The sequence below is a fragment of the Misgurnus anguillicaudatus genome, chromosome 7 (assembly GCF_027580225.2).
Source record: "Misgurnus anguillicaudatus chromosome 7, ASM2758022v2, whole genome shotgun sequence".
In the NCBI taxonomy this organism is placed as follows: domain Eukaryota; kingdom Metazoa; phylum Chordata; class Actinopteri; order Cypriniformes; family Cobitidae; genus Misgurnus; species Misgurnus anguillicaudatus.
In genome coordinates this window covers 2,838,473-2,861,234 of record NC_073343.2, presented here as the reverse complement: position 1 = coordinate 2,861,234, position 22,762 = coordinate 2,838,473, and the positions used below count along the sequence as shown (strand labels likewise).

At 37.6% G+C, this 22,762-nt stretch overlaps 1 protein-coding gene across 2 annotated transcripts in view; it reads left to right on the top strand.

The window, feature by feature from the left end:
* The window catches only part of tdp1 (tyrosyl-DNA phosphodiesterase 1), a 64,096-nt gene that overhangs the window by 1,389 nt on the left and 39,945 nt on the right, over nucleotides 1-22,762 (top strand). For both annotated transcript variants that reach the window (XM_055172128.2, XM_073869279.1), the window contains exons 5-13: nucleotides 108-204; nucleotides 3,487-3,521; nucleotides 4,399-4,491; nucleotides 12,306-12,476; nucleotides 13,027-13,105; nucleotides 19,648-19,833; nucleotides 20,873-20,921; nucleotides 21,020-21,086; nucleotides 21,864-21,971. In XM_055172128.2, the coding sequence (XP_055028103.2) occupies nucleotides 108-204; nucleotides 3,487-3,521; nucleotides 4,399-4,491; nucleotides 12,306-12,476; nucleotides 13,027-13,105; nucleotides 19,648-19,833; nucleotides 20,873-20,921; nucleotides 21,020-21,086; nucleotides 21,864-21,971 (885 nt within the window). The remainder of the gene's footprint in view (nucleotides 1-107; nucleotides 205-3,486; nucleotides 3,522-4,398; nucleotides 4,492-12,305; nucleotides 12,477-13,026; nucleotides 13,106-19,647; nucleotides 19,834-20,872; nucleotides 20,922-21,019; nucleotides 21,087-21,863; nucleotides 21,972-22,762) is intronic.

Below are 22,762 nucleotides of genomic sequence, written 5' to 3'. Positions count from 1 at the left end.
CATCATTATAAGACTTTAAAGAAAATCAGTGCATTTGTCATCTGGCACATGCAGGGACAACAACATTATCGAATGCCAAAGCAATATTGTTTCTTCTTGTTTTTTAGAGACAAACCAGTCGTGATTGTTCATGGAGACAAACGAGAGGCCAAGGCTCGATTAATTGAGCAAGCCAAACCATATCCACATATTACTTTCTGCCAGGTTTGTTTTGTTATGGGTCTCTCAAACTTTTTTGTTATAGTTAGCCGTTTTTACCAAAAAAGTTGCAATAAGCTTCTTATTCCACTAGAGGGAAGCATTCAACTTTATGGTAGTCGGCAGAGGTTTTCAAACTTTATGATGCCAAGGACCCCCAAATGATGAATTCTTTGTTAAGGGACCTCCTACTTAAAATATAAATCTGTTTATATGTTTTATTTATATATCTATAACTAGGCATGGGCTGATTACCGGTTTCAAGGTATACCGAGGTTTTAAACAGTCAAGGTTTCAAAACGACTAAAATGTCCTGTGATACCGTCTCCAATGTATTAGCTGTGTTAAGTCATGTGATTGATTTGATGTTTACATTTAATATACATTACGAAATATTATATATTTTTTAAAAGCATATTATAAAACGGCTAGTTCCAATCCTTGATTCTGATTGGTCAACAGGTGTGCTTTATTCACAATAAAACACTGCTATGACCGCTTTACCCAACGGTTCTATTTAATATCACTGCGCCCTTAGCAACACCCTTAGCAACACATAAACATATAATGAGACAAAGTCTGAGAACAGTTTGTTGTTTTTATTTGAGCTTTCATGTTGTTGTTCGCAGTCAGGGACTATTTTTCTAGCGGAAGGAATGCTTTTATTGATTTAACTTCATGAAAGTTGCACTAATATTTTTTTTACTTTAATATTGTGTGGTAACCGTTTTATAAAAGCAATAAGGTACTCGAGGCAAGTGCTGTATCGTGAATAAGTAACGGCTGAAGGGGTTGCAGGCACTCAGCTTCGCATCGTGCCTAACAACGCCCTTTAGCCGCTACTTATTCACGATACAGCACAGCCTCTCGTACCTTATTGTTTACTTATAATTTAAAGGCTTTATTTTTACTTGGCATTTGAAAAAAACACATTTTAGTGTTGCAATGGCAATACCGCAACATAGTGAAATCGTGGTATTTTTGCTAAAGGTTATCATACCGCCAGAATCTTATCCCAGCCCATGCCTATCTATAACAATTATTACTAGATTGGTACATTTTCTGAAGAAAATGTGAAGTGGTGTGTGCCATGGCAAAATTCGAGAAACAAAATATTACAAAAATGTTAACCTGACTCAAAAGAGCCCACCACAATGTCTCTATGATGTTCTGATGCAGAGATATAGGCTTTGTTATTCTGTTGCTAGGGTACTTCTGTTTGTTGGCTAGGGAGGTAATCCACCAGTGATTATACTCCAAGCCACAAGTCAAATGATCCAACTAGGGTCCACACAATGGTTGCTAGTGTGTGGTTTGATACCTTCATGATGACCCTGAGAGACTGATTAGATGCCGGAGTAAAATGAGCCCACCCACTTGTCTCTGTGACACTGTGCTGCAGAATGTTCCATAAAAAAGCCCTGTATGTACTAGATATCATAGTAGGAAAGCCGCATTGCTTCACCATCATTTCCTTCACCATGTGTTTCTATTGGGGTGATTTCGGACAGCATTTGCCACCCAGGGGTACAACTTGCACCACATTTTGAGATATGTTCATACAGTGCCTGCTAGCCTCTTTAAACGTTTTAACCCTTGTGTTTCTCCGAAATCCTTGCTCGCAGCTATGACCTATCAAATTTTGAAGCGATGATAAGTCAATGGGATTTTTTGGGTGATTTTTTTTTCTTTCCGAAATCCTACACCGGATCGCTTATAAAAGTCGTAGCACACACAATAAGCTGGTCGATTTGAGCATACAGTGAGGAAAATAAGTATTTGAACAGCCTGCTATTTTGCAAGTTCTCCCACTTAGAAATCATGGAGGGGTCTGAAATTGTCATCGTAGGTGCATGTCCACTCTGAGACACATAATCTAAAAAAAAATAGAAATCACAATGGATGATTTTTAAACTATTTATTTGTATGATACAGCTGCAAATAAGTATTTGAATACCTGAGAAAGTCAATGTTAATATTTGGTACAGTAGCCTTTGTTTGCAATTACAGAGGTCAAACGTTTCCTGTAGTTTTTCACCAGGTTTGCACACACTGCAGGAGGGATTTTGGCCCACTCCTCCACTTGGTTATCCTGGCTGTGTGCTTCGGGTCATTGTCATGTTGGAAGACCCAGCCTCGACCCATCGTCAATGCTCTAACTAAGGGAATGAGGTTGTTCCCCAAAATCTCGCAATACATGACCCCGGTCATCCTCTTCTTAATACAGTGCAGTCGCCTTGTCCCATGTGCAGAAAAACACCCCCAAAGCATGATGCTACCACCCCCATGCTTCACAGTAGGGATGGTGTTCTTGGGATGGTACTCAACATTTTTCTTCCTCCAAATACGTTTAGTGGAATTATGACCAAAAAGTTCTATTTTGGTCTCATCTGACCACATGACCTTCTCCCATGACTCCTCTGGATCATCCAAATGGTCATTGGCAAACTTAAGACGGGCCTGGACATGTGCTGGTTTAAGCAGGGGAACCTTCAGTGCCATGCATGATTTCAAACCATGATGTCTTAGTGTATTACCAACAGTAACTTTGGAAAAGGTGTTCCTCTTTTCAGGTCATTGACCAGCTCCTCCCGTGTAGTCCTGGGCTGATTTCCTTTCTTAAGATCATTGAGACCCCACGAGGTGAGATCTTCCATGGGGCCCCAGTCCGAGGGAGATTGACAGTCATGTTTAGCTTCTTTAATTTTCTAATGATTGCTCCAACAGTGGACCTTTTTTCACCAAGCTGCTTGGCAATTTCCCCGTAGCCCTTTCCAGCCTTGTGGAGGTGTACAATTTTGTCTCTAATGTCTTTGAACAGCTTTTTGGTCTTGGCCATGTTAATAGTTGAATTCTTACTGATTGTATGGGGTAGACAGGTGTCTTTATGCAGCTAACAACCTCAAACCAGTGTATCTAATTTAGGATAATGGAGTGGACATTTTAAAGGCAGACTAACAGGTCTTTGAGGGCAGAATTCTAGCTGATAGACAGGTGTTCAAAATACTTATTTGCAAATATCTTATCTGTAAATAAATAGTAAAAAAAATCATACATTGTCATTTTTTCTATGACAATTTCAGACCCCTCCATGATTTCTAAGTGGTGATTTCTAAGTGGGAAAACTTGCAAAATAGCAGGGTGATCAAATACTTGTTTTCCTCACTGTATGTTAAGATATATCAAACATGCATTTTAGTCCGGGACTGGGATAAGCTTTGTTTATAAAGTTTATAAAGCAATGCTGAATGTATGTAGTATAATTTGACTTTCTTATGCTTTTAACAGGCCAAACTGGACATTGCATTTGGCACACATCATACGTGAGTATTTCACCTTTTTTATTTACTTTTCCTTAAAATAACTTGAACTGTGGGAAAGAAAAATACGTTTTAATCATGTAAAATGCATTGTATAAATATTTATATTTGTTCATAAGCATTATACAGTACGCTAAAATGTAATCATTTATTCTTCATTAATCTACATTTATACTGTGTTCAGATTTGTTCCTTATGGGCAGTCAGTAAAATGCATAGAGGATGTAGTACTTGAACCACTCAAGAGAGTATTAACCCCTCTGCAATTCATGTGGATGTGCAGATTATCAGCTGAGCATCTGTTTTGATGAGTAGAAATTAGATGGTAAACAGGCACAGTATTGAATTTTAATGTGATGTATTCCTAAAGTACTGTTTTCTCTCCAAAGCATGTTTCATGTTTTATTCAACAACAGGATTGAGCATTTTTCTTTTACTTCAGAGGATCAAATTAAATTGCTTGTGTTATTTGATATTCATTTTAAGAAAGAATAAAGAAAAGTGCAAAAAGATCAGCACTGTAATCTTTTACAAACATTCCCAAATTAAAAAAAGAGCTTTCTCTTTATTTCAAGTACAATAAAAAATGTTTTGCACAAAAGCACAAAATAGACTCTATAGACGAATACATGCTGTTCTCTTTATAATTAATACAAAACAAAGCTGCAGGCTCATTCAGCGCAATGTTTCTTTTGTACTGCTTGACATAAAAACTCTTGCTTTTAGATAAAGCAAATGCTTTTATGCAGGATAATTATGAATTGGGACTTGGTAAACGTGTTTATAGTGTCTAAAGGTAGTGTTTTGTACTGGTTAAAAGCCTCAAATGAAAGAAAGTGTTATGATAAAATTAAATGATTAGTCATGGTTGCCTTTGCAGGAAAATGATGCTGCTATGGTACGAGGAGGGATTCAGAGTCATCATCCTTACCTCGAACCTTATCCGAGCCGACTGGTACCAGAAAACACAAGGGTAGGATGCTCGAATCACATGTGGAATCATGGGAGGACTAGATGCATGCTTTCACAGATAGCAAATCTTATTGCACTCACGCAAATGAATATACTGAGTGGTGGTAACATTACACATGATGGTGCCATCAATTTAGAAATAAGCTCTTTACTTTGTTTTTATGTTTCGCTCTCTTTTGAAGTCGCTCATTTGCAGAGTGCAACAACATTTATTTTTATTTCTGTAATTGAAGCAGTGCATTTGCTAGTCTCCGTGACACGTTTGTCTGTTGCTATGACAACAGTGATGAGACACTCAAAGTAAATTGAAATTAAGCTGATGTATCCTAAATAGAGTGTTGAACTTTACGAATCAGAGTAAAGCAATCATGATGTTACAGTATGTGATCATATGAAGAGTTTGATTCCAAAACGAGATAACTTTTTCAAAAATCTGTTTTTTTGGTTGTGCATTTTAATTAATATCAATCAAACTGCATTTAAGCCTTCATAACTAAATACAGCAACGTAGCACAATAAAACATAATAAAAACATGATAACATAATAATAAACATGTTTTGACATTAAATTTAAAAAGAGTTATCACGTTTTTTAAACCAAACTTTTCATATTTTCCCTAAATTGGATATAAATTAGCTGCTTGGAATAAATTGATTTAATGAAGCAACATTTTCTTAAAAAGCGCCATTAATAAAATGATTCTTCATAATGTTCTATTAATACCAGCTAAAGATAGAAAAGAGTTTTCCAGGTGGGTTAGAGTGATTGCTAATTAACAATGGCTTTCGGATATTAAACAGTTTAGGTTTATTTACAGTATATAAGAGGGAGCAGAATTTCATTAAACATTTTGTCCAGTAGACTAAAACCGGTGTCATAGGTTAGGGCTGGTTGTTAGATTATTACCCGCATTATGCTGTGGACTGTGAGATGAAAATGAAATCCCTAAATTAAGTCCTTAATATTAAAACTCTTTGCTTTATACATATTCTAACATTTTCTTTAATAATATATTAGGATAATTAGTCAACCTGCACTTCTCGTTTAGCAAAGTCATTATCAGTTCATCTGCACAGGGCAGTGGCGAGGCCAGAAACTTTAATCTGAGTGGACCTCTGTGAAATAGGGTGGACATCAATGTCTACTCAAATTACATAATTTTACAATATAGTGCTTAAACGGATTACATGGCGTTTTTTGAGTCATGTCTTCAATCATTTTTGGATCAGCAAAAAAGGGAAATAGTGAAAATAAAATAAGAACAAATTAGGAAATTATGCAAATAAAAAACTAAATAACTGTATTTAGGAACAGAAATAGAATCAAATGACTAATAACTCTGTCTTCTTCATTCTATAAATTACATATAATTAATCTTTTTTAAGGTATAAAAGTGATTTTCCTTTTGTCTTGTCTTGTTTGATTAACACAATGACACAAACATTAACAAATTTTGGCCTTATCAAGACGGATCTGTTTACTGACACACATCTGTTTTTTTTTTGTCGGAACTGTTTGCGTTCACTTTAAGACATAACTGACTGTTTTTATAAGAATACTTGTCAAAACTGTGGTATTTTGAGATAATGTGTCCTGTCACGCGCAAAGAGATTTTGTGTTTGCGTGCTTTTTAAAACTTCCGTCAATCAGGGTTCCCTCGGGTCCTTGAAATCCTTGAAAGTTTGTGAATCTGGGAGAAAAAATTCAAAGCCCTGGGAAATTTTTGAAAATATAAATACATAGATACAGGTCATTAAAAGTGCTTGAATCTATTTTATGCAAGAAGTTTTCTGGAAAAAAAATCCATATTATTCCCTGTGTAGTGTAGGATAATATCTTAAAAATTCTAGACTTTTTAAGCACATGTGCAAAAATGTTCGCTTTAAATGCTTATATCTTCAGTATGCGAATGTTGATTCATACCAAAATGCTTTTTTGCATAGTTGTGTTTGACACGTGAAAACGTCTCGGGTTACGTTTGTTACTGTTGTTCCTTGAGAAGGAACGAGACACTGCGTCTCTCTTGACATACTTCCTGCGTCCCTGTAACACCGTCTTTGGCAATATTTCAGATAGCGATATACTTCCTGGCTCCCGCGTCACCCTGTCTTTGTCGTTAAGCCTCACCATTGGTTGAATTTGATATACATTCAGACGCACTTACACCTGGAGGCGTCCCCAAAGTGTCACCGCAGTGACGCAGCGCGAGTTCCTCGAAAGGGAACTATTATAATGTATCTTTAAAGGTAGCACAATGTAACCCTGCTCTCACTTTAAATGTGTCCACACATTTAGTCTTTGAATTTGAGGGTATTGGACCTGGAAAGTCTTTAAAAGGTCCTTGAATTTGAAGTTAGTTAAGGTGTGGGAACCCTGGTCTATGTGGCTGCCCTTATGAGTGTGTGTCCATTTGAGTATGTGTGTGCGTTTGTCCTCATGGAAAACAGCTCTCTTTAACATTTTCTTGCGCTCAAATGGTTTAAAATGGCTTGAATGTACATATTTTTAAGGTTTACTCACGGAAAACAGCTCACTTTAACATCTTCTTACGCTCAAGTTTTTTAAAATGGCTTGAATTTACATATTTTTAAGGTTTAGAAACATGTGCAAATGATAAACCTTTAATATAAATAGTTATTTATTTCTGAATGATGCATATTTGGGCGATCATTATTAAAGCGATTATTATCATTTATGTGTGATTTCTTCTGCTTTTACTCAAAATTATTTTGTGTCTCTTCTGACTGGGTGGCCAGCCATCAATCTGAGTGGGCCGATGCCACCCTGGCCCTTATGTAGCCTTGCCACTGGCACAGGGCAATTAAAGGTTGCAATGTGAGTTTGAAGCAAGCACTTCAAAAGTAGTCACTTCAACCTTACAGACCATTCCTGTAAACCGTATTGATTCATATCTACCAGCATATTTTCAGAGACCATCCTTACATCATTTTTTGCGGTTTTGATGGACTATACTATACATCTGAGCTCTCAACCTTGTCTTTAGTCTTAAAAAAACATTCTCTTAAATAGTCAACAACTGCTCGTCTCGTGACATTTTCAAGGCTTCTACTTTAAGTAGCAGTATTTAAAGCAATACTTTCCTCTCTTGCATACAGCCAATTAAAAGCCAGGATATTTTCTCAGTGGTGAAGGTGTTTGGACATAAATGTGTGTTGGCAGTGTGTGAACACAACCACCCTACAACAAAAAATCCACCCACTCTTCCTTTTGTAACACCCATTAAACCAAACAAGTCTTATTACCGTGCATTCACACCAGGCGCGGTAGAGGCGGCAAAAACATTTACTTGCTTCATTCACGTGTGAAATTCTAGTAATTCCAGACATTCACGCAGAAATTGGTGTCATGGGAGGGGCTTCTGCCACTTCGCTTGCTTCCTGTGATCATGTCACTACTAGAGCAAACTCCTGATTTATTAACACAACACGAATATCCGCCAAAGTTCAGATTTTTCAAATCGAGCGTTTTCCACGGCAACGCCCAATTCGCGAAGAACCCGCCTTCCGGATGCCTATTCACATCTTTGCATTGACTTAACATGTTGACTTATTACTATTGGGTTGGACCCCCTTTTGCCTTCAGAACTGCCTTAATCCTTCGTGGCATTGATTCAACAAAGTACTGGAAACATTCCTCAGAGATTTTGGTCCATATTCACATGAAAGCATCACACAGTTGCTGTAAATATGTAGGCTGCACATCCATGAAGCGAATCTCAGTCTGAGATGATTTATCCTGCTGGAAGTAGCCATCAGAAGATGGGTACACTGTCGTCATAAAGGGATGGACATGGTCAGAAACAATGCTTAGGTAGGCTGTGGCATTGACACGATACTCTATTGGTTCTAATGGGCTCAAAGTGTGCCAAGAAAATATCCTCCACCATTTCACCACCACCAGCAGCTTGAACCATTGATACAAGGCAGGATGGATCCATGCTTTCATGTTGTTGATGCCAAATTCTGACCCTACAATCCGAATGTCGCAGCAGAAATTGAGACTCATCAGACCAGGCAACATTTTTACAATCTTCTATTGTCAAACTTTGGTGAGCTTGTGCGAACTGTAGCCTCAATTTCCTATTCTTTGCTGTCAGGAATGACACCCAGTGTGGTCTTCTGCTGCTGTAGCCCATCCGCCTCAAGGTTCGACGTGTTGTGTGTTCAGAGATGCTATTCTGCGTACCTCGGTTGTAACGAGAGGTTATTTGAGATACTGTTGCCTTTCTATCAGCTCGAGGCAATCTGGCTATTCTCCTCTGACCTCTGGCATCAACAAGGCATTTGCGCCCACAGAACTGCCACTCACTGGACTTTTTCAGACCATTCTCTGTGAACCCTAGAGATGGTTGTGTGTGAAAACCTCAGTAGATCAGCAGTTTCTGAAATACTCAGATCGGCCTGTCCTGGCACCAACCACCATTCCACATTCAAAGTCACATAAATCACCTTTCTTCCCCATTCTGACGCTCGGTTTGAACTGCAGCAGATCGTCTTGACCATGTCTACATGCCTAAATGCGTTGAGTTACTGCCATGTGATTGGCTGATTAAAAATTTGCGTTAACGTGCAGTTGGAATGGTGTACCTAATAAAGTGGGCGGTGAGTGTATATTACATCTTGTAAAAATGGGCATAATAGATGCGCGTTAACCTCCAAATTTCTGGTATGTCTACATACGTGGACATCACATTTTTTGTTGTTTGCACCATAATACTTAATTCTGTGTAACTCGAACCTTTTGTACACAAACGGGGACACTTGCACTGCTTCATCTTCAAAGAAAAATATTTGGTTATTATATTTATTGTTTTTTCCTAACCCCAAATAGCCGGAAGAAATCTAAAATGCAAGCCAAACCAAAGTTCATGTCTTAGGAGGTTAAGCTATATTTTTACCTTGCCAACCTTCGTTTCTCATTTTAAAACACGGATTGAAGGTTTCATTATTATACCCATATGAAGGTCTGCTGTCTGGTCAAAGGGCTTTTTGTATTTATAGTAATAGCTCCAATCTGAATCCACATTTCTTCTAATAGAGTCTCGGGAGGCTGTGCTATAACCAGTCTGTTAAGACAAGTCCTCACACTCCTCCAATCAGGAGTTATTGGACACATCAGAGCGTTGAGGTCATTTTAACATTTATAAACATCAGTATTTACTTGTAGAATGCTAAAACCTTGATATTGCAAAAGCATTTTACATCTCTTGCGCTCAACATTTGGCACATTTGTGTTTTTTCAGATCGTTTGTGCAAGAATATGACACCAAGCATTTATTCAGCAACAGCAAAACTTGTTTGAAAGCGTTTTATTTTTGCTATTTTCATTTGTTACAGCTACTGCCAGAGAAATGATACACTTTCTATTTTGTCTCTGAAAGATTTTTTTTGGCTGTTTATGATGCCATGTCAGTGAGAATACTGTAATTTCTCAAAACATCTATTTCAGTGCCTGTCAGGAGGAAGGGACATTTTGTACATGGTATTCAAAACGCTTCAAAGAAATCATTTTCCCCATAAATAAAAATATTGTCATTATGTCCTCACCATTGTCTCATTTGAAAACTATACTTGGTTATTATTTCCATGGAACTCAAAAGAAGGCTTTTCAGTAACACTTTACAATAAAGTTGAGTATATACTGTATACTATGGGTCTTTTTTTATTAATGATTCAAAACAATTTACATAAAAGACAAAATACACAAAAAACCTCTACAGGAATGAAAACATATAGATTATCCATGTAAAGTTTCACAAATTAAATAAGATAACAGAAAGATAAATAAATACGATAAGAAAATCAAATAAATAAAAAATATATATAAAAAATTGACAAGTTGACATAGGAAAACAATATGCATCAGTAGTATTACAGAAGGGATTAGTCATAGACTATAAAAATAGGGGTATGACGCAATGTTGCTTCCTTCCATTGTTATGAATCGAAGCCAAAAATTTATTTTCATGGGCACTGCCATGTTACGTAAAAATGTCAGTTTGGAGCCATGGCATGCATAGAAGAAATCATCCGTGGAGCCAGAGACGGAGCCGCGGTATCAAAACGCTTGCGCGCCCAATTCAACCACGCCAATCATAATAACGACACGCCCCATTTCTATAGCATCAAATTACTAGCCAAAATAAAACTTATCACATAAATTAACAATTATATAGATATATAACATATATCAACATGATAAAAACTACCTTAAAGGACCAAAACCATCTTTCGGAAAATTTTATTAAAAGTGTATTTTTTTTATTTATAATGCATGGAGAGGGCGGGGTTTATGACTTGTACTGCAGCCAGCCACCAGGAGGCGATTAAAGAGCCAGCGGCTTCACTTTTCAAGATGTTTGTGGCACACACGGGATTAGCTTAAAGGATTAGTCCATTTTCTTTAAAAAAAATCCAGATAATTTACTCACCACCATGACATCCAAAATGTTGATGTCTTATTTTGTTCAGTCGAGAAGAAATTATGTTTTTTGTTGAAAACATTCCAGGATTTTTCTCATTTTAATGGACTTTAATGGACCCCAACACTTAACAGTTTTAATGCAGTTTAAAATTGCAGTTTAAACGCAGCTTCAAAGAACTTTTAACGATCCCAAACAAGGCATAAGGGTCTTATCTAGCGAAACAATTGTAATTTTTGGCAAGAAAAATAAAAAATATGCACTTTTAAATCACAACTTCTCGTCTTCCTCCGGCTGTGTGACGAGCCAGCGCGACCTCACGTAATTGTGTAATGACGTCAAAAGGTCACGTGTTACATATTTGAAACCCACATTTTTTTCGACTGACACAAAGACATTAATTAGTATCATTCGATATACAACAACATCAGAACGGTCCTCTTTCTTCACACTGGGGCGTAGTTTCGATACGTCATCCGTGACCTTTTGACGTGATGACGTATGATGTGAGGTTGTGCTGGCGCGTCAGACAGCCGGAGGAAGATGAGAAGTTGTGGTTTAAAAGTGCATATTTTTTATTTTTCTTGGCAAAAAATGACAATCGTTTCGCTAGATAAGACCCTTATGCCTCGTTTAAAGGGGGAGTCCACGATGTTTGAAAAATTCGTTGGAAAAGGAGACGGGCCGACTACCAAAACACACATATAGCCAATCAAATCAAATCAAATGCCGGGTTGCGTATGTGTGGGGCGGGTCTATCAACAGAAGGACCAGATTCTATTGGGGTAGGGGGATGTTTGTTTGGGTGATTTCAAATATCAACATTGGCTTTCAAACATCGTGGACTCCGCCTTTAAGATCATTTAGAGTCCTTTGAGACTGCAATTTTAAACTGCATTAAAACTTGTAAGTGTTGGGGTCCATTAAAGTCCATTAAAATGAGAAAAGCCTGGAATGTTTTCCTCAAAAAACATAATTTCCTCTCGACCGAACAAAGAAAGACATCAACATTTTGGATGACATGATGGTGAGTAAATTGTCTGGATTTTTAAGAAAATGGACTAATTCTTTAAAACATGACTAGGCTTTATTTTAATTATTTAGAAACTATAATAAGGAAATATAACTAGTTTTAAAAACATGCCACACTAAAAACATTACTTGTGTGCATTTTGAGGCAAAACAAAGGGTACTGATGTATTTTAAGTGTCAGTGAAAGTTATTTTCAGTTTGGACAGTTCTTAAAAATGTTTTAGTCTAGGACTAGTCTAATCCCTGTCCAGGAAACCACCCCTAAATGTTTTAACGTTTCATGCCCTTTCAATTAGCTTTTCATTATGAAATGGCAACGCTGCTTGTATCTTTTTCACAGGCTGTGGATGAGTCCGCTGTACCCCAGGTTACCGGAAGGAAGTCCAGGATTAGCAGGGGAGTCTCCCACCAACTTCAAAAGAGACCTGCTGGAATATCTGGAAGCATACCGAGCTCCAGAGCTCGCCGACTGGATCGATCGCATCAAACAGCATGATCTGTCAGAAACACGGTAAGATATTTTGCAAATGAAAGGTCCAGTATGTACATATGTAATATTCAAGCTTACATGGAGATTTTTCACAGTATTTTATTTGCACAAAAATATTACAGAATGTGACTTCCAGGTCTGGAAAGGTCACGGAATTCGTGAATATTGATGTTTCTAATTATGCTTGTCGTGTACTGTATCTTTGTGAGCGCATGAGTAAAATGTGCCTGTATAAGGCAAGGCTGAGGTCCATTTGTTCAATAATATATATAGATCTATGTATTCAGAAGATTTGTACCTGACATACAAATGGAAATTGGTCCTGTAATATGATTTCTAAAAAGTCCTCTTCCAGTAATCATGAACAACTGGAAAGGTAATGGATATTAATTGGTAGAATGGTACCATATTCAGACCTTTGACTAATGACATTTAACAAAACGGGAAAAGATTATATGACGAACATGTAGACATCACTGAGAAACAAATCACAAAATACTCTTCAGCTCATTGATATTTAAATAATTTGTATTCATGCTGTCTTTAATAGTTTTTTGTTTCCTTTTAAAAGGGTGTATCTCATTGGTTCAACTCCAGGAAGATATCAAGGACCTGCCATGGAAAAGTGGGGCCATCTAAGATTGCGAAAGGTAATGTTTTTTTTTTTGTGTGTATTTTTTTCTGTCCTCTGTGGCGGTGCTACAGTTTTTCTTCTTGTGGGCATGAGATTGCTCAAAGGGAAGTGTTTGTCTGTTGAATGCCTTAGAGATTTTGACCTCATTTCTTTATTTGTAAAGGGAATTCAGATCACACATGGTTAGGTGTTGGATTGGTCTTGGCAAGAATCAGAAATTGCTTCAGGAGAAATTCGTTTCTGTACTGTCTACTAAAAGAACTCATATTGAATTATTATATCAAAAAGCGGCATTTATAAAATGAACAATGACTGAAGCACGTTGAGCAGACTCGTAACGTCTTCTCAAGGATTGTGGTACATTGTTGTGGTTTCGTGACCCAAAATATCTCTTTTTGGGCTGGGTTACAGACAGAAGGGGCAAATGCTTAATACAAATAATTATAAATCTAAAAAATATAGTTTGTAGAATATAGACGGTTTCAGCAGTAACAACATAAACAAAAACCTTTCATGGAACAAACGTAACTTCCTGTAAACTCCTCTAAGGGGCCAGTCACACCAAAAGCACTTTAAACGCTTGCAAACGCAAGGCGCGACGCACTGCCTTTTTTAAAAAAAAGAGCAGTGCGACGCGGCTTTTCATATTGCTAAGCAACCACCGAGTCAGCTGTCTTGTCAATCAAATATTGAGGCGTGAGCGCTCTTTTGCTGTTAACTGTCATATTAGCAGAAACTTTAAAAAGAGGACGCTTGCTCTGACCTTGTTTGAGGGTGAGAGGTGCACAAACACGCAGGAGAGAGTGAGCGAGTGGAGTGGAGTCCGGTTCTTCAAAGCAACTGTAAACTTCCCTCACCTCAACGTAAGACCCGCCTCTCCCCTCATTCGATTGGACAATGCAAAGAAGCGAATGACGTCGGGCGCTTCTCCGCTCTCAGCGCTCCTTCAAAAACGCGTGCGCGGCAGGCGGCAAAAAACCGTAAGGCGCTCGGCGCGCATAAACAGTGCACAAACGCGCCCTGCCCATAGAATATCATTCAAAAAAGGCGCCTGCAACTGCCATAAACGCTTTTGGTGTGACTGGACCCTAAGAAATAACAACAAAGTCCTTTTAGAGTAGTTTATTTTTGATAACAAGCAAAATAAATAACAAGTAGATTATCTTAGTTTGTATTAAATAACTAAAGCGTATAAAAAACGACTCTGAGCTAATGTTGCTGTGTGATGTATACTATAATACAGGGCTAGTCAACTGGCGGCCCGCGGGCCAAGTGCGGCCCGCCAATCATCTTTATCCGGGCTGCCGGTCACCTTTGGCCGCTTCTCAATCGGTAGGCTGCAGCCTCCGGAGGTTGCATATGCAAACTGCATATGTCATCAAGTTTAAGTTAATTGAGCATTACATTCACAAATCATAAGCATATTACAACAATTTACGATTAACTAAGAATAATAGTCAACTTTATAATTGTTAAAATACTGAAATAAGACTTAATGACGTATGCAGCCTGGAAGTGCGACCTCCGAGGCTGCAGCCTTCGGATTGAGAAATGACTATAGTCTGATTTAAATTCAGCGTGGTTACTTTTACCTTTCCACTGTACATGACAAATGACAGCCGAGAACACGGAAAGTGAGTCAGAAAGGTCCTGCCAACCGTGGGTGCTTTATTATCTGATCCAATTCGAGCTTTGGATGGGTTAAAGAAAACAAACGCGGCTTATGCGGCTTCACCACATGTGACGCGGCGACCGGAAGTGATGTATTTCAGTGTGTTCCAAACAAAACTGTATGCAAAGTAAAAATTATGAATTATTTTTTGTTTCACTTTATCAGTAACACTTGAATACTTTAAAAACAATTGATTACTGGTAAGTAAATTATTAACTATAAAAATATTCGTAGATTAAAGGTTCTTTCCCATGACAGATTTACGATTAAACTACAATTTCATTACGACTGCCACTAGGGGGCGAACTCCCGACAGTTATATCTGTACAACGGAAAGGCTGTTTAGCCTGTATATCTATAAAATATAAAAAAAGAAAACATGTAGTGCAATTTTAGTCATTAGGAGTGGCAATATGTTGTGAATACTTGACATGTAATGAAAGTTAAACAGTTATAAACTAAATATGTTTAAGAGTGTTGATCTTTTACACTTTTACTATTAACATTTACACAGACTCTTACATGTTGCAATTGTTTCTAAATATTAATAAAGAAAATATGAGTTTTCAGTAATTAAAAGGCAACACACTGGATACAAGAAGTGTGCATTTGTTTTGAAAATGCATGCTTTTTAATATGTTTTTTATATACCATAACAAAAGTAACAACAACATCACACACACACACACATATATATATATGGTAAAAGTAAAAAAAAAATGGGTAAAAGTTTGGCTGGCCCTCGTCATATTTACAATTTTAAAATCTGGCCCCCGAAGAAGAGTAGTTGAAGACCCCTGCTATAATGTATACAATTTTAACTACAAACTGGCTGCCAAACCTTCCTTCACATACAGTAGCGGTGATCCATGATCGCCGTCTTCCCTTGTCTTTAGGAAACCAAAACATTTGTTATTTTTGACGAGGTATTTGTTGCAGAGTTCATTTTAGCGACTAGTCAGACCATTTAAACAAACAGAAACCGGAAGTTAAGTTCCGACCAGACGGGTAACCGCAACAACCCACGTGCGTCCGATGAAACCGTCTATAGTAGAAAATAAAACAACAAAAAATATTATGCTTCTCAAAGTTTAAATGGGAGATGAAAATACTTAACAGGTTTGTCAAACCCAACAGATTTTGTTGGTACAAATTAGGCAAAGGCCAAAAGATTGCATGGCATTAAAAACCGTAAACATACCTTCATGAGGTAAAAAAACAGATTACTTTGCATGTTAATTTCTAAAAACTGTTTGTGCCAACTGTAGTATGTTTTATATAGTAAATTATAGGCTTAATATAAAAAAAAATGATATATTCAATGTTTGATTTTGGCCTGTCAAGCAAGTAATCGCATATAAAATAAAAGTTTGTGTTTGCATATTATTTGTGTGTGTCCTGTGTGTAATTATTATGTTTAGATAAATACGCACGCATTCATGTATTTAAGAAACATTTACATATGTATATATTTATTTATATAAATTTATATTTTTATATATTTTATATTATATATACATTTAAAAATGGACATATAAACGGTTTCAGTAACAACATAAACGGCTTTCGTGGTCAACACGTAACTTCCGGTAAACTCCGCTAAGAATAAATAACAACAAAGTACTTTAAACGTAGTTTATTTATATAACAAGCAAAATAAACAACACGTAGATTACCTAGAAAACCAAAACATTTTTTATTTACGATGGGGTATTTGTTCAAGAGTTCAGTTTAGCAACTAATCAGACCATTAAAAAAACTGAAACCGGAAGTAAAGTTCGGACCAAACGCGAATCGCATCACCGCAGGTGTGTCCGATGAAACCGTCTATAAATAAACATTTTCTTACATTTAAACGCGTGTGTTTGTGTGTGTTTATATATACCTAATAATAACACACAGTACACACACACACACATATTATGCAAACACAAATAGTTTTTGTAAGCAATTAAATTACAATTAATCGTTTGGCAGCAGTTTAAAATCCTGTTTTCCTTTAGGGCTGCATGATATTGAAGGGAACATGCGATTACTTTCTTGAAATGTGATATGCGGCTGTTTTAATTCTGAATCGCAAGGGCGATATTGTGCACGGCCCTTTCATGTACTACGGCTATTTATTAATTATCAATCTAAAATCACTTTGAATTTGAATCGTTTTTAATATGCTTTTAAAATAGCAACACTAATGCAGCCGCGCTGTCTTTTGCCACTCAGTGGGCGTAACCGCAGTAATTTTCGCAGAATGTGACGTCATGTGCATACTAGAGCCCTGCAAGCACGTCGGGGCCCGACGGGGCCTGACAGGCTAAGCCCATTTGGGCCGGGCTCGGGCCGTTTTTTTTTTTTACAGACCGGGCTCGGGTCGGGCTCGGGCTTATTTTAACGTCTCTCCTCATTGTGTGTGTGTTTGCGTGTGTAGCAGAGACAGCGCGCATCTGAGGCTTACATTAATGGGTTTATCCTTTAAACGTTACTTTTGCTACGTTTACTCCTTTCATTTACACACCACCGTTTTCGACCCTCATAAACGGATTCGTTCGCAAAAGCTGCAGACCTTGTTTTAGTTTGAGAACTCAAGACGTTGCGCTGCAGTGTAAATGAACGTAGATGGAGTCTTATGTAAACGAACAGCTCATGTTAATGTGACAGGCGCTGTCAGTGACAGCGCATCATTTTCAAAGTAAAAATTATTTTTATTCAGGTAAATGGAGGTTTGCAACGGAGGTTTTGCCAAAAATAGTAAACATCTATACCAACCAGCTATTATAAACGCTATATCAGATTGTTTTAACATGTATCCTTATAGATAATGTCTGTTTTATATTTATGTTTGAGTATTGTTAGGTTTGAATATTGTTGTAACGTTGTTGTTGTTTTATTTACATTTATTTAGCTTATTACGAAAGATAGACCGTAATTTTAAACGCCATACGCGTTGTAAAGATTAATTTGAAGGGAGAATTGTAATGGTTGAGACATTATTTTCGAGTTTAATTTAAGTTTTTCTTGCTACTTTAAAATGTATTTCGTTTCATATAATTTGTCTCTTAATTTTAATCGATGTTTTGTTGATAAGTTTTGTGAATATAAATGAATAAACACAAAAAATCAACGTCATATTAATATTTAATGCTCGTTTAGCCGATTGCGCTTTTTGCTATAGCGGAGGACGTGCACGGACCTGCACACTTTTAAAAATTAACGTCATACTAATTTTTATTTATTAATTGCACACTGAACAGCGACAGGTAAGGGAAGATAAGTTATTTAGTGTTTTTCTGAAGAATACAGTCAGTTAGTACAAAAATGTTTAAATGGACTATAAGATCATAAATATGAACTGTGAACAATGAACTATTAACTCCCTACATTAAAGCAATAAGCATTTCTAATCTGTAGGCTAAAGCTATACTTCACCTCTTATTACGCATCCGAGAGAGAGAGAAAGCGCGCATCAAAGAGCGCGCGCGTCAGATAGAGCTTAAAAGTGATTGATATTGGTCTCGGGTCAGGTCGGGTTCGGGCTGAAAAATTGCAGGCATTGTCGGGCTTGGATCGGGTAGGGCTTGAACACTTCGGGCCAGGGCCGGGTTAGGGCTGGAATTTTTGGCCCGTGCAGGGCTCTAGTGCATACCCTATATACATTTGCCAGAGCTACCTCTGTAATGGTACTTCTTCTGCGGCGCATATTGAGTTTCTGCACTAGAGCGCCATCTGGCTTTTGGATGTAGTGGCATTTCACCATAAATCATTCAGAAGCATAGCAAGCAGAATCGCACAATGTATCGTTCCCCCCCCCCAATGGTATGCAATATGATAATGCTTTAAAGGAATAGTCTACTCATTTTCAATATTAAAATATGTTATTACCTTAACTAAGAATTGTTGATACATCCCTCTATCATCTGTGTGCGTGCACGTAAGCGCTGGAGCGCGCTGCGACGCTTCGATAGCATTTAGCTTAGCCCCATTCATTCAATGGTACCATTTAGAGATAAAGTTAAAAGTGACCAAACACATCAACGTTTTTCCTATTTAAGACGAGTAGTTATACGAGCAAGTTTGGTGGTACAAAATAAAACGTAGCGCTTTTCTAAGCGGATTTAAAAGAGGAACTATATTTTATGGCGTAATAGCACTTTTGGGAGTACTTCGACTCAGCGCAGTAACACCCTCCCTCTCCCATTATGAGAGGGAGAAGGGGAGCGGACTTTTCAGGCGAGTCCAAGTACTCCCAAAAGTGCTATTACGCCATAAAATATAGTTCCTCTTTTAAATCCGCTTAGAAAAGCGCTACGTTTTATTTTGTACCACCAAACTTGCTCGTATAACTACTCGTCTTAAATAGGAAAAACGTTGATGTGTTTGGTCACTTCTAACTTTATCTCTAAATGGTACCATTAAATGAATAGGGCTAAGCTAAATGCTATCGAAGCGTCGCAGCGCGCTCCAGCGCTTACGTGCACGCACACAGATGATAGAGGGATGTATCAACAATTCTTAGTTAAGGTAATAACATATTTTAATATTGAAAATGAGTAGACTATTCCTTTAAGTTTGTAAAATATACATGTTCTTTCTGGGAAAAAGAAAGCATCATGGCAATCTCTTTGTCTCAACAGTCTCTTTGCTACCTGCATCAACATAATTATTAGACTTTACATAACTGTTTGTTTAAAATCATTCAGTTATTGCAAACCATTGCGATTTGCAATATTTCTGTGATTTCAGTCTATCTTGCTGGCCTATTTTCTTTTTTCATGATAAACAATTTTGCGACTGTACATGTACATAGTCCACTAATTCTCCATCATGATACATCACATAGGTCTTTACATTTCACTCGCATAAACATAACTCACATTTTCTGTTCCTCACAGCTACTCCGCGAACACGCTCGCCCCATTCAGAACGAAGAGAGGTGGCCTGTGATTGGTCAGTTTTCCAGTATTGGCTCTATGGGTCTTGATAAGACTAAATGGCTTGCAGCTGAGTTCCAGCATACCCTGACCACGCTGGGGAGAGCAGAGAAATCATTACCCATCTCGCAACCACAGATGCACCTGGTGAGTGTTTGGTACAGGGCTCCTGCTGAAACAATGTGCTTGTATCGCTGTTTGAATTAGGAACGACGGGCCCTGATGGGTTTAACACAGTCACATATTCCCCTAACAGCTTGCTTGTCTATCAGGATAAATGAGCTGTCAATTGTGTCTCGATTTTAATTAGAATAAAATCAAGAAGGGGCGCAGAAGTGCCTGTTTCTGCGTGTACCTGAGCATCAGTTTTTCATGTAAAATTCCTCTGTGTTACGAAGTCTACAATCTGTTGACGTCCCACATGTTTAATTAGCAATTAGTATTCATAGCATGTTCCTATTTTTATTACTCAAATGCTAATTTATGGCAAAAACTGATTTTTTTTTCCAGTATGACTCTTGTTACACAGAATATTACAACAATCCAGTCCTGTTATTTGCATAACAATATCTGCTCAGATGGGTGGACAGACGATTGATTTCTGCCTGATGCACCTATTGTTAAATGTCAGCGGAAAAGGCAAGACACAGAACAGAGAAGATGATGTCGAACCGCACCATTAGGATTTTAATCGCACGGTGCCACCCTAAAAACCAAAGACTTTATAATTAGCACCCCCCGTTGGTGTGACTCAGTTTCTACAGAAGCATTCAAGAGAGATGCAATTATGCAAAAATACAAAATGTAGGCATATAAAGAGCGCATGCATGTATGCAAAAAGTATTTTTCTATTCTGGTCACAGTCTCTGTTATGAGTTATACAGTTTCGACTAAACGAACCCAGATCATTTACCCAGTAATGACTACATGGACAGATCCGGGGGAATGTACTGTATTACAAAAGATTAATTTAATGCTGTCAGAATATGAATGAGTAGCAGGACCTGCTATGATAAAGAAACACAGTAAGGGCATCGACTCGACCTTACATGGTGTCATGTTAATACGACTAATCAGGGTAAAATCATGCCTGTTGTTGACACACATGTTGTTAGACACATACATACTGTATTGAGCTACAATTGAATTAAATAACTGTAATCAATTCTTTCTGTAAAAAAACTAGATTTATCCATCTGTGGAAAATGTGAGGACCAGTTTGGAAGGTTACCCAGGTACTGATTGTTCTTTTACTTTGAGATTAAAATACATTTCTTACGGCACCTGCCAGCTTCTGTATGACAAGCCACTTTGCATGCTTTTATTCTTGCAGCTGGGGGATCTTTACCATACAGCATACAGACGGCACAAAAACAGCTCTGGCTTCACTCATACTTCCAGTAAGTTCTGTTTTAATATACTCGTATGCATAAAACCAACCCCACATTACCCTTTTTAACATTACCATAAATTTTCTCCTGAAAGAAGTGACTCTAAAGCAAATGATCCAACCAGCTACCTTTCTTAAAACTCGTCTGACCCATAAATTGCTCTTTAAAATATTCACATGGCTTCTCATCGCTTCTCTCCCTCCGTTTTAAGTCATTATCCCCATAAATGAGCTATTTTACTGGTCGCCTCAATTTCGCTAAGTGATGATAGATGTGCCCACTGCAAAGGAGATTCAATCTCAGTTCCTCTCTGGAGTGCACACTCAACACGTCAGCTTGGTAGATTTAAATCTCAGTTCGTGCTTTCGTGGCTGAATACTGGCAGTAATCAGAACTTCTCCATCTGCACGGTACGCTCTGAAATGCATCATTTATTCGCACCTGCGATTGGCACGAGATGCATTTTGGGGTGTTCTTGCACTTAGCGATGATAAAATGTCAGGTGTGTTATCTGTTTCAGTTCTGTTTCACAGTTATTGAAATAGTAAAGCAAAAGTCATGGGTTCAATCCCCAGGGAACACACATACTGAAACAGAAATATATATATATATATATATATATATATATATATATATATATATATATATATAATTTGAATGCACTGTAAGTCACTTTGGTTAAAAGCATCATTCAATTTTTACTACATGTACTAAATATGATTTCTCTCTTTCTTATGTGTTCTCTGTCTCTCTCCTTTCTCAATCCCTTCCTCTCCATCACAACAGTGGCTGGCATGCTGATGTTACCGGTAGGAGCAACGCAATGCCCCACATTAAAACGTATATGAGGATCTCACCAGATTTTACACAACTGGCCTGGTTCCTTGTTACGAGGTTAGCTACTGCCAAAACATTTGTTTGCTAAATAGTAGGGTTGCACAATAAATTGAGTTTGTTGCTGTCTTAAAGGTGACATATTTTGAAAATCTGACTTTTTCAATGTTTAAGTGCTTTAATTGGGTCCCCAGTGCTTGTATTAACCTAGAAAATGTGAAAAGCAGCAACCCAGTAACTTAGTTTTGGTAAACCATTCTCTGCAAGCATGTGAAAAAATAGGTAATTGAAATTTGGCTCCCCTTGTGATGTCGGAAGGGGATAATTACCGCCCCTTAATCTGCACTATCCAACCACGGCACTGCCATTTAGTGCTGAGATCAGCTTATTCGCATTTAAAGGCGGAGTCCACGATGTTTGAAAAACGCGTTGGAAAAGGAGACGGGCCAACTACCAAAACACACTTATAGCCAATCAGCAGTAAGGAGCGTGTCTACTAACCGACATCCTTGCCGGGTTGCGTATGTGTGGGGCGGGTCTATCAACAGAAGGTCCAGATTCTATTGGGGTAGGGGCGTGTTTGTTTAGGTGATTTCAAATATCAACATTGGCTTTCAAACATCGTGGACTCCGCCTTTTAAAGGACACACCCAAAATGGCACATTTTTGCGCACACCTACAAAGTGGCAACTTTAACATGCTATAATCAATTAACTATATGGTATTTTGAGCTAGAACTTCACATATGATACTCTGGGGACACAAAAGATTTATTTGACATCCTAAAAAGTCTGGTGAAATGTCCCCTTTAAAGTAATAGTTAACCCAAATTTTCTGATAAAATTTATTTA